This window comes from Corapipo altera, unplaced genomic scaffold, assembly GCF_003945725.1.
Source record: "Corapipo altera isolate COAL_440 unplaced genomic scaffold, ASM394572v1 67, whole genome shotgun sequence".
Lineage (NCBI taxonomy): Eukaryota > Metazoa > Chordata > Aves > Passeriformes > Pipridae > Corapipo > Corapipo altera.
The window spans coordinates 6221018-6232896 of record NW_020884906.1 but is presented as its reverse complement, the minus strand read 5'-3'; the positions used below and the strand labels follow the sequence as shown (position 1 = coordinate 6232896).

Genomic DNA, 11879 nt, shown 5'->3' with positions numbered 1-11879 from the left:
CCCACTCAACTCTGCCCCAAATAATAACTTCTACGAGAATGGAGAGAGGCAACACTCAGCTTTATTGTTTTGGGAGAGTATTTTGAAGTTCAACTGGAAACAAGCTTAAAACAAATCAGTCATCCCTGAAATCCCCTCAAACCTGTCCTAGGTTAGGAATGGTACTCCCCAATTTAGTGTTCCCACTGAAAACACCCCAGCACCACTCACTCACTCTCCCCCTCCCCATGGATGGAGAACGGAATGGGAGGCACATAAAGGTAACCCCTGTCCTGGCTGAAACCAGGACAACACTCCAAAGCCAACTCCCACAAATAAATACAAAAACATTTTAAAAAAAGAGAGAGAGAAGCCAGATTGGGAGCACTTTTATCATAACTACGTGAACTACTAAAAGTAAACAAAAGTAGAATTATAACCCCTATTCCTTATCTCACTGACTGAAAATAATTGGGCATTCCAAAAATCCTTTCAGTATGTTCAGCAACTTTAAAAATTGTGGTAATGTGGGGAAGATAAAGTATCAACCTTGCATATTTCTTACCTGTCATCTACTATGAGAGGCATCAAAAAGTGCTCTAGAAGTTTTTAGCAGGTATTACAAGATATTCAGTGAGAAATTTTGGAGGGGGAAAAAGATAATGTTCCATTATCACCAAATAAGAGTATTTCAAGCTCTTCAGAGCCTATATCAAGAGAGGTTTGGGTCTCTCTAGGGCCTTATTCTAAAGTGCTACAAGGTAGAAGAGGTGAGAATCCACATCTTGCAACTCTACACTGACAACCAGTGCAATTCTGAATTTCAGGCAGGCCCTGCTCTGCCAGAACCCCTTCAGGCTCTGGGACCAGAGGTCACAGCAACAACACGTGGGGATGTTCTCAAACTAGATCAGAGTCCAGAAAGCAGGCACAAGCTTCAGCTTTATTGTTTTCTAAGTGATGGTCATCTTTGCAGGGGAATGATATTGCAGCTGAAAAAGAAAAGAACAGAAGGAAACATGAAAATCTCAGTTCTCCAACAAGAGATCCAACATGGGATGAATCAAACCCTCCACAACCCTCCTCCACTGGTTTCCTCTACCAGACAAACCAGCCCCTGAGACCTTCCTCCCATGGAACTTGACTCCCTGTATTCCTGTGCAAAGCCTCCAGCTCCCAGGCTGTCACAGGGTGCAGTGACACACTGAGGGCAGAGCCCAGAGCTGGCCCTGCTCAGGAAATGTGTTCTGAGCTGCTGAAAGCCTCATCCCCTCTAGGAAGTGAAACATCAGCTCACCCCAGGAGGCCCTTCCCAGCCCAGCGCTTTGGAGTCAACCCCACGTGCACCCTCCTGCCACCACGGATCACAGTCACACTCAGGGGTCTCTGAAAGGGAGGAAAAATATAAAAATTAAAAGAAATATTTCAATTTTCCATCAGCAAGTCATCTCTCTTCTACCTTCTTTTCCTTCCTCATTAAGCCCAGAGAGCTGTTCTGCAGCAGCACCCATTCCTATTCCTGTAGCTGTAACTGGAAGAGAGTGTTCTGTGTGGAGACATCTCCAGGAAATTTCTCACTTCCACTATAAAGCACTTAAGGCTGTGGTAGATTCTTTGGCCAGTCCACAAGGGTGGCACAGCAATGCTGGCTGCTGCTGCAGGAACAACATGATGCCCACAGCCAAGAGCACACACCTCTCACACCTCTCAGCTCTCCTACCCATCAGTAATTGGCTCAATGCTGTGAGAAAACAAGGCTACAACAGCACAGAATGAATCTTGACACTTTTTCTGACAGGGAAATGATAATTCCAGAGATCCAAGTTCCATAGAAAAAGCTGTGGCTAACAGTGCCAGGTAGAGAATGCAGTCATGGCAGAAATGAGCTCACCCCCTCGCTGTGCTGCACCACTGTGGCAACATTCTGCAGGTTCTGGAAGTTGTTTGCGTTGACAGAACCAAACTCCACAATCTCGTCATCAACCTGAAGTCCCTGGACAGAGAAAGAGAGATGAGCATCTGCATTCTCCAAAGACAGGTAATAATGCAGGGAGTAACACAGGAACTTCACCCAGCACAGAGTGGTGCTACGACATTTCTCACCACTCAGGCAGCTGAACTACATCACACCCTCTCCATGTCCATAGGAGGAGGGAAGTACTCATTCCTCTGTCCTATTTTATGGGAAAAAAATACCAAGGCTAGAATGGTCAGTGAGGCGTGGGATGAGCTGTGTGGTGCCAAGATACAGCTGAGACAGCGCCCACCTCGTTCCTGTACAGCAACTACTCTATGCACAGGACACCCCAGTGTGACCAAACAAAGGGGGGACACCCTAATCAACCCTACAGCTTATTCCCACTTCCTAACAAGAGACAGACCAAGCCATCAGCTATGTTTTCTCTCTGGCTCCAGACAAAGCCTTCCCCAGGAGCTGTCCCCAACCTACCGAGACACTGGCAGGGGATCCCGGGGTCACAGCGTTCACTTTGGCAAAGGGCTGTGGCAGGCTCTGGTTCTGGCTCATGGCCTCTGCCAAGGCCTCTGCCTCATCCCTGGCTTGCTTCTCCTTCTCCCGGGCGTGCAGCTGGTGCAGAGCCTCCTCCACCTGCTTCATCAAGGCCTTGTGATCGTTCTGCAGACCTGTGGGTGACATCGTGAGCATAAGGGGAGCAGGAGCAGGTTCCACCCAAGGCCTCTCAGTCCCTCTGCAGAACCGTGTTCTGGGTGTCTCTGAGCTCAGCAAGAACCTCTGCTGGTCCTGGTCTATCTCCTGGGGCCTCCTGCCAGCCTGGCAGATGTTTATCAGCCAAAATCAGACGCTGAGAAAACCACCCTACAAATTTTGGTAAACACATGAGGGCAGCAGGGCCGGGAGTGCCACAATCCCTGAGAACACAGTGAAAGCTGAAGTTCTCTTTCCATCACGGTCACCTACTGTTACACATGGAGAGCAAAATCCCTCCCCAAAGACAGGGCACAGGGACAAAACAAACACCAGGCTGTTTCTTACCCTAAGTTTATCCTACAAACACCCCAGAAAAGCTTTGCTGTACTGCACAGATCCCAAAGGGCTCCAAAGCACAGGCAGAATTTTGATGCTGCTGCGGCAGCAACACGTGGACAAAAGCGTTTTACTGACTCAGCCGATCCACCAGCTCCGAGCACTGAGCAGAACCACTGGGAAAGAGGCTCAGTGCAGGTAATTTTGAGGAATTACAAGGAACAGGAGGGGTTTGAGAGAATTAAAGGGTGTCGCCGCCGTTCCAGGGTGTTTACCCAGCGCAGGGGCCGACACAGAGCAGGGGCCCTCCCGGATTCCCGCACACATCCCGGATTCCCGCACACGCCCCGGGTTCCCGCACACATCCCGAGCTCCCGGCTCATCCCAGCCCCGGGAAGGGCCCCCCGCGCCGTTCCCCGCTCACAGATGATGTTGTGCCGCGCGGTGCGCACTTGGTACAGGTCGATGTCGTTGCGGGGGAAGCCCTCGGCGTCCACCAGTGGCTCGTGCATCCCGACGCCCTTTTGCTGCAAGGGAAGAGAAGGTTGGGATGGGGTCGGGATGGGGTTGGCATTGGGGCGGGAGCGCTGCCCGGCCCCGCGCCCCCCCCCGCCCCGCCGCGCCCCCGGCACCGACCCCCTCCAGCAGCTCGTAGCAGGCCTTGATCTGCGCCTCGATCTCGTCCTTCCTGCGCACCAGCTGCTGCACGTCGCTGACGGTGACGGGGCGGCCCCCGCCGGGCTCCGCCATGGCCGGGACGGGTGCGACGGGCGGGACCCGCAGCGACGGCGGCCGGGACGGACCGGGGGGGCGGGGCCGGAGGGACGGGGGCGGGGCCAGAGGGACGGGGGCGTGGTCAGTACACCGGGGGCGGGGCCGGAGGGACGGGGTGGGGCCAGATGACTGGGGCGGGGTCAGCGCTCCGGGGGCGGGGTCAGAGGGACCGGGGCGGGGACAGCGTGGGGTGGGACAGCGGTGTCACCGCCACTGGGTTACAGAGCAGGGGCGGTGACATGGCATGGCACAGCAGTGTCACTGCCACTTACACAGCTCTGGTGGTGACATGGGGTGGCACAGCAGTGTCACTGTCACTGGGTTGCACAGCTGTGATGGTGACATGGGGTGGCACAGCGGTGGCGGTGACATGGGGTGGTACAGCAGTGTCACTGAGTAAAACAGCTCTGATGGTGACATGGGGTGGCACAGCAGTGTCAGTGTCACTGGGTTGCACAGCTGTGATGGTGACATGGGGTGGCACAGCGGTGGCGGTGACATGGGGTGGTACAGCAGTGTCACTGAGTAAAACAGCTCTGATGGTGGCATGTGGTGGCACAGTGGTGGTGGTGATGTGGAATGGCACAGCAGTGTCACCGCCACTTAACAGCTCTGATGGTGACATGTGGTGGCACAGCAGTGTCACTGCCATAGGGTTACAGAGCTGTGGTGGTGATGTGGGGTGGCACAGCGGTACCGGTGTCACTTGGATTACACAGCTCTGGTGGTGACGTTGGGTGGCACAGCAGTGTCATTCTCACTGGGTCACACAGCTCTGATTGTGCCATGGGGTGACACAGCAGTGGCACTGCCGTAGGGTTACACAGCTGTGGTAGTGCCACGGGTAGTGACACAGATGACACAGATGGTGTCATCTGGTGGCACAGCAGTGTCACTGCCACTGGATTACACAGCTCTGGTGGTGGTGACATGGAGTGGCACAGCTGTGCTGGTGCCCTGTAGTGACCCTGTTCCTGCTGCTGGCCCCTCTCCAGCCGGTGCACACGTGCCAGGATGGTGCACAGCATCCATGTCCCCCAGGGAGAGTGGCAGCAGGGGACAGCCCCACCACTAAACCTCTCCATCTGTCTTCCATGCCACTGGCACCCACCCAAGTCCACCATGCTCATACCCCCTGGCCCTGCTGGTGGCCTGACTTGCCACCACTTCCAGCTGTGGGGTGTTAGTACACTGGTGTCTCCACTGGCAGGGCCACCTCGTGTCCCCTCCTCCTGCTGCTCCCATGGTTTGGGGCCCCTGGCAATGCTGGGCTCGCTGGAGATGAAAGTGGGACCACATGCCCCTGTGTCCAGGTACCACACACACAACTGGACTCTGCAGGCTGTCCTGGCTCAACACTGGCCAGGATGACAGATTCCCATGATGGGGTGAATGTCCCCAGGGGCAGCAGGGGGGGCAGGGGGATGTGCTGCTGTGGTTGCGTCACCCACCGTGGCCCAGCACCCACGGGGGCAAGAGGTTTGGCTGTGGGGTCAGCAGAGCCTCACGTGCTGCACACCGACACCCCTGCACGCCTACACCCACACCCCTGCACACCCACACCCACACCCCTGCACACCCACACCCCTGTACACCCACACCCACACCCCTGCACACCCACACCCCTGCACACACACTCCCTCCTGTGCCACAGCCAGCGTAGCACAGGACCCTGTGGCGTGGCCCCAGTGTGTCACCCACCACCCCCTGGACGGTGCTGGCAGTTCCCAGCCCAAACCAAACACATCTCTGGGTTGGTGGTGGGAGAAGGTGGAGTCGAGGAGGAGCCTCCCCCGTCCCCCAGTATATTAAATGCCCTTCCGGACTCGGACTCTCTCTGCTGCTGTCACATCACCAGGTCACAAAAATGGTGAGGGGGTAGCAGATGGGAATTCAATTAAACATTCAGGGCTCCGTGGTGTGGAACATCTCAGGAGCTTTAATCTCTGCTTGAACTGGGACTTGTTAGTGACTGTGCTGGAAGTGGTGCAGCAGAGCTGCTCCTCACTCCCTGACCTTTGGATTCAGCTCCACAGGGGCTGCAGTACATGTTAACGTCTCTCTTTTCTGATTCTCTTTCAGACATCTTACACAGACAAGGGAGAAAAGGTAAGAGCTGAGTCTGTCCCTGTCCTGCCCCACTGCCTGATGTGTTAGTGCAGATAATACCCATTCCTTACTCCTTGATTACCTGGTAAAATCAGAAGTAAATCTGTTCTGGCTGGGCCTCACAAGCTCCTCATTGTAAAATAGTATTAAAAATTGAAATTTTTTTTGTTTCCTTCTGGTTTGGGAGGAGAGTGACAAATGGGAAATGATGGGTATTTCCCAGTCAGATCAAAGCTTAAGCAGAATCCTCATTTCATGCAACGTTTATTTCCAAATGCTGTACCTTTTCATTGCCTTTTTCTTCTTTAAAGTGTTTCCAACCACCCGTACCTATCATGGCTGGGTGATGGTGGGGAGCAGAGCTAAGGGGAATTTGTCCTGGCACTGGTGGTTGTTTAAGAGCTTTTGGGACAGAAATAATCTTTGACACACTGGGCAGCCCACTGGGGTGGCCAGTTGTGGGGAGCACTGGGAGAACCAGGACTGTGGCTGTAGCTCCAGGTGAGCCAGGGCTTTGTACCTTCTAACCTGCAGTGCAGGATCCTGTGGGACTTGACTGTAAAGCACTTTGGAAAAGGGCTGTTTCAGGGTTGTTCCACCCAGTTAATTCAGAGGCATTTGCAGGAGACCCATTTACAGGGTTGCACTTGTCACTTCTCCCTTCTCTGGAGCCAGGCAGCGCTGCGGCAGAGGCAGCAGCAGCAGCAGCAGCAGCAGCTCTCAGCCCTGTTTTCCCTTCCTTTTAGCCGGCACGAGGCCGCTTCATCCATTTCCACTCCATCACCTTCTGGGTCGGCAATGCCAAGCAGGTGAGAGGTGGTGGCTGCCAGGCACACACGCCCGGGGCGGGCGCTCCGGGCATTGGCTGTCGGGGGGGCGGTTCGTCCCAGCAGGGCCAGGGATGTGCCGCTGTCCCGAAGCCCGTCCCTGGCTCGGTGCCTGTCCCCGGGGGCCGTGGCCTTGGTGGCCCTTGCGCAAGGCGAGGGGCGGCTGCCAGGGGCGTGCGGGGCAGGACCTGGGAAGTGCAAACCATCACACTTAGCCGGGCTCAGGCTGTGGGCACCAGAGCCCACAGAGTTGTTCGGCCTTGTGGGGAGTTAAAAATCCCTCTGCTTCAAACCTGAACTGCATTTCACCCAACCTTGCAGAACAGGAGATGAGCAGAAATGTTTCGTGATTGGTGGTGGCTCTCGGTTGGGTTAGGTTGGGCCTTGCATACAAGAGGCTCTGGAGGCAGCACTTCCCCCTGAATTTGGGTTTTTTCCTCAATGTGGGCCCTTTCTTGCCTCAGCTTGTTCCCCTTGGGTTGCTGGAGGGAAGCAGAGAAGCTGGGCTGCTCCTGCACACACACACACACACACACACACACACACACACACACGCACATGTATGACTTGCACACGCTGCAGTTGCTGTTCCCCATGGGCTGTTGGCACTGCCCTGGCCGTGGGGAGCCCTGTAGGAAGCAGGAGGAGCCCCGTGGGAACTGGGGGATGCCCTGTGGGAACTGGGGACCACCAGTGCTGCAGCTTCACCTGGGGTGACTCCCACCTGCCCACAGGCTGCATCCTACTACTGCAACAAGCTGGGGTTTGAGGAGCTGGCATACCGGGGGCTGGAGACCGGCAGCAGGGAGGTGGTGTCACATGTCATCAAGCAGGACAAGGTAAGGGGGCTGGTACACCTGGCAAAGGTGCCACTGCCAGGATGGGGGAAGATGAGGTGGTGGTGGGTGCTGCCAAACCCTGTTTGCACCACGAAACACATCACCTGCAGTGCCTCAGCCCCAGGTTGGGGCTGCAGCCCCACCGCTGCAGCTCCATCCTCACCTCTCCAGCTCCATCCTCACCTCTCCTCCTCTTCCTCACCAGATCATCTTTGTTCTCTCCTCCGCTCTCAACCCAGGGAATGAGGGTAGGTGTCCTGGGGGGATGAAGTGGGAAATGGCCAAGGGGGAAGTAAAGCAGCTCTGCTCACCCACGGCTGCCCTTGCTCTGGGCAGAGATGGGAGAGCACCTGGTGAAACATGGCGATGGGGTGAAGGACATTGCCTTTGAAGTGGAGGACTGTGACTTCATCGTGCAGGTAGGCAGCCCCTCCACTCCCTCCTGCACAGCCCCCTGAAATGGGGGGGGGAGGCAGGGAAGGGCCTGGGGATGTCTCCCCCCAGCGCAGGGGAGCTGTGGCAGGAGTGATTCTCTCTCCTGTCCAGAAAGCCAAGGAGCGCGGAGCCGTGGTGGTGAAGGAGCCCTGGGTGGAGCAGGACAAATTTGGGAAGGTGAAGTTCGCGGTGATCCAGACGGTAAGTGGCAGGGAAGAGTGGGGCCCATGGAGCAGGCTGGATCTGAGAGGTCCCAAAATAAACAAGGCCACCACACAACTGCTTTTCCCTCTCGCAGTACGGTGACACCACCCACACCTTGATAGAAAAGCTCAACTACAAGGGCCTGTTCCTACCTGGGTATCACCCGCCCCTCTTTAAGGACCCCCTGCTGCCCAAGTTGTGAGTACTTTCTAGAGGGTCCTGGCTGGCTCTTTGTCACCATGTGCTGGTGGGATGGATATCCCATTGAGGAGCTGGACAGGTCCGCACCGCCTTGTCCTGGAGCCCTTCATGCTGTGGGGTGCCCCTGAGCTCGGCTGAGACCCCCCTGGCTTCCCCCCATAGACCAAGTGCCAAGCTCAGCTTTGTTGACCACGTCGTGGGGAACCAGCCTGACCTCGAGATGGTCCCAGTGGCAGACTGGTAAGAGTGGGGAGGTCTGGTGGGAGGTGGGATGGAGCAACAGCACCGCTCTGCTGCTCTCACCACTTCCATGGTGGTGGCTGAGGCTAATTAAGCCAGAGAGAGCTTTGTTAGTGTGGGGATGGGGCGAGGGTTGATTGTGCCCTTTGTGGCCTGGGCAGGTACCAGAAGAACCTGCTCTTCCACCGCTTCTGGTCGGTGGATGACAAGCAGCTGCACACCGAGTTCAGTGCCCTGCGCTCCATCGTGGTCACCAACTACGAGGAGACCATTAAGATGCCCATTAACGAGCCGGCGCCTGGCAAGAAGAAATCTCAGATTCAGGTGAGCAGATGCTGGTGGTTGCTCCATCTGGCTGCCTCCACTGCCAGCAGGGCTTTGGTGAAGGAAAAGTGACCAAGGGTCAGTGATTTGGAGCAGATTTGTTGTGCTAAGGTGGTTGCTGGAAAGCAATCCTGGCTCTGCCAAACCCTGGGGGAGCCACCAGGCAGAGCCAGTTTACCCCTGATCTCATCAACAGTCTTTCTGTCATTTTGTGGTCCCCTTGAGCTGATTTTGCCTTCATGTTTTCGAGCCCACACCCATCCCTTTGCATTTAGCTGCTCTGTCATTAAAATGTCATTAAAATCTTTTCCCTGTAGGAATATATCGACTACTACGGAGGGGCCGGAGTGCAGCACATCGCCCTGAACACCTCCGACATCATCTCGGCAGTGAGTGCCCCCAGGAACCCCCTGTCCCAGCCTGTCCTGCCCCAGCACCTCTGGGTACAGCCCTGTCACAGGGCAGGGGTGGACTGTGACCCCACCCGGGTGTGAGGACATGGGCAGAGCAAAAGGGCTCTGTGCCGTGGTTGTTTTACAACCAGGATTAACTGCCCAGTGAGTCCATGCAAAGGGGCCTGTGTACAGCTGTGAGCTGCTGGCAGACACTCATCCCTCCAGCTTAAAGCAATCGGGGTCTGCAGGGCCCCCAAGGGCATCTCCATCCTCAGTGGGGGGCCTGTGGGAGCTCCGGCAGCCAGGGCTGCTGGGCTGAGCCCCCGGAGCCCAACACCCGCCCTCAGCTGGGGCAGGGGCACATCTGGGTTGAGTCCTGCTGCTGCTGAGCACTGGGTCTGGGCTCCTCTCCAGACCAAAGAGCCCCCAGAGGTATGGGGGTCAGGTGAGATGAAGCATCTTTGCTTGCTGGTCAGCTCCCTGCACCGCCTGGAGAGGGCACCTTGGGCCCTCACATTCCCAGTGCCCGAAGCGAGATGATGAGGTTGCCTAAAATCATGGGAAAACATCTGGCTCCAAACACTGCCTGTCCCAGACCATCCTCCAGGCACAAACCACTCCCAAACTGACCCACGCCGGGTGTCCTGTGCCTTGCAGATCACCAACCTGAAGCAGCGGGGCGTGCAGTTCATGGATGTGCCCTCCAGCTACTACCAGGTGCTGCGGGAGAGGCTCAAAACTGCCAAAATCAAAGTGAAGGAGAACCTTGACAAGCTGGAGGTGAGTCAGAGCAGCTCGAGAGGGAAAAGGTCTGCTCAGGGCTGGACTGGATCCTCAAAGTGTTTTGCAGGGACACGAGTGATGCAGAGACACCCCCTTGCTCCTCTCTGGGTCTTTGAGCTGTTGTCCTGTTTCTTTTCTCCAGGAACTGAAAATCCTGGTGGATTTTGATGAGAAAGGCTACTTGCTCCAGATCTTCACCAAACCAGTTCAAGACAGACCCACGGTGTTTCTGGAGGTGATCCAGAGGCATAACCACCAGGTGGGTGTGAGGATCTCTCGATGATCCTGGCTGGGATCCCTCAGGGCCATCAAGCCCCATGTCCAGCCAGCTCTCAGTGCTGCTCTTTCCCAGCCAGTTCCAAATCCCCTGGTCTGAAACACTGTCATCTCCACAGGGCTTCGGTGCCGGGAACTTCAAGTCTCTGTTTGAAGCAATAGAAATGGATCAAGATGCCAGAGGAAACCTGACCATCCTGGAGCCCAACGGGGAGACCAAGCGCATGTAGAGGGCGTCAAGAAGCGCTGCCCTCGTCCCCAAAGAGCTGATTCCCAAGCAAACTGGGAAACAGCTCATGGTTTGGTAAATAGCCCAGACTTAAGTGTCACAAACCCAGGGAAGCCACTGCCAAGTTGGACGTGAAAAAGGACTCAACACCAACTCCGACCCAGCCCTGGCGCTGCCCTCCAGTGGCTTTCTGGGAGTCGGGGCGTGGGAAATAGTAAACACACTTTAAAAGCAGCTTAATCTGATCCAAACCATCGAATTTTTAACAAAGGGCAGATTTAAGGCATGTGCCAAAGACATTCAGCTATGGAGGGAGACAGAAGAAACAACGGGGAGGGCCCAAATTTAGTCTATCCAAAGTTTTAATTTTAGCTACGTGGGAAGCTGGGAAAGCACAGAGGTATCTGGTTTTCTCTGCATCTCCTTTTGTAACATTTTGTTTTAATTGCTTTTAGATTCAATCTTGAATTTGGAGAATAAACAGTTTAGGGTAGCTACAACACTCTGGAATGAGAATTAATCTAATTTACATATTTCAGTCTTCCAAAGGCAACAGACTTGCTCTAATACCTGCAAATTCCCAAATTAATGAAGGGTTGGGGTTTATCCCGTGTTTCAAGCAGTAATTGCTAGCATTGTCAGCACTTGCTTGGCTCAGATCATGGCTGCATGTGCAAAGTCCCCTCTGGGCATCACTCTGGTGTTGTCACTGTCCTTTGCATGGCACTTCCCTCACTGACACAATAAAACCCTTTTCTGACACAGCCCAAGTGCCTGGTGAGTCCACGTGTGGGGGCTGGAGCCCCCCTACCCTGTTAGCTGGGGCTGCAGGTCGAGTGCTCTCCAAGGAGTCACAAACCTCAGCCCAGAGCTGCTGAAGAACATCCCGGGGTCTCCAGGGCCCACAGTTCTCCCCCCTGTTGCACATCCTCCCTCCAAAGCCCTGCTGCTGCTCCCCATTTCCCAGCATGGAAGCTGCTAAAACCCTGAGCCCTTGGCTCAGAATGGGCTCCTCAGACATGAATCCTTCCACCTTCCCAATCCATACCCTTCCAGGTTGTGTCCTGCTGCCTCCTGCCCCCCGAGGCTGGGCTGTCCTGCAGCCCTGTCCCTCCAGCACCGTGGTCACCTATGGAGTCCAAGAGCTGAGCTGGGAAATCACCTGCAGCCCAGGCTCTGTCCTATCTCTTCCATTTCCTCCCCCACCAGCCATTCCATTGTCTGCTCCAGGTATTTGTTTCTGTAAAGCTCAGAGAGGTC

At 55.4% G+C, this 11879-nt stretch overlaps 2 protein-coding genes across 2 annotated transcripts; one reads left to right on the top strand and one right to left on the bottom strand.

Annotated features, from left to right (window-relative positions):
* Positions 1-39: 39 nt before the first annotated feature.
* On the bottom strand, positions 40-3780 carry PSMD9 (proteasome 26S subunit, non-ATPase 9). Its single transcript, XM_027652070.1, has 6 exons — positions 3620-3780; positions 3408-3510; positions 2429-2622; positions 1871-1972; positions 1277-1365; positions 40-971 (listed from the first exon to the last, which is right to left on the bottom strand). The coding sequence occupies exons 1-6, from the start codon at positions 3731-3733 to the stop codon at positions 944-946; spliced, it is 630 nt and encodes a 209-aa protein (XP_027507871.1). The 5' UTR covers positions 3734-3780; the 3' UTR covers positions 40-943.
* Positions 3781-5539: 1759 nt separating this feature from the next.
* HPD (4-hydroxyphenylpyruvate dioxygenase) lies at positions 5540-11384 on the top strand. The gene is made up of 14 exons (XM_027652069.1): positions 5540-5627; positions 5840-5866; positions 6613-6675; positions 7428-7532; positions 7738-7780; positions 7869-7951; positions 8079-8168; positions 8266-8369; positions 8535-8612; positions 8774-8936; positions 9254-9325; positions 9989-10111; positions 10257-10373; positions 10510-11384. The coding sequence occupies exons 1-14, from the start codon at positions 5625-5627 to the stop codon at positions 10618-10620; spliced, it is 1182 nt and encodes a 393-aa protein (XP_027507870.1). The 5' UTR covers positions 5540-5624; the 3' UTR covers positions 10621-11384.
* Positions 11385-11879: the final 495 nt, after the last annotated feature.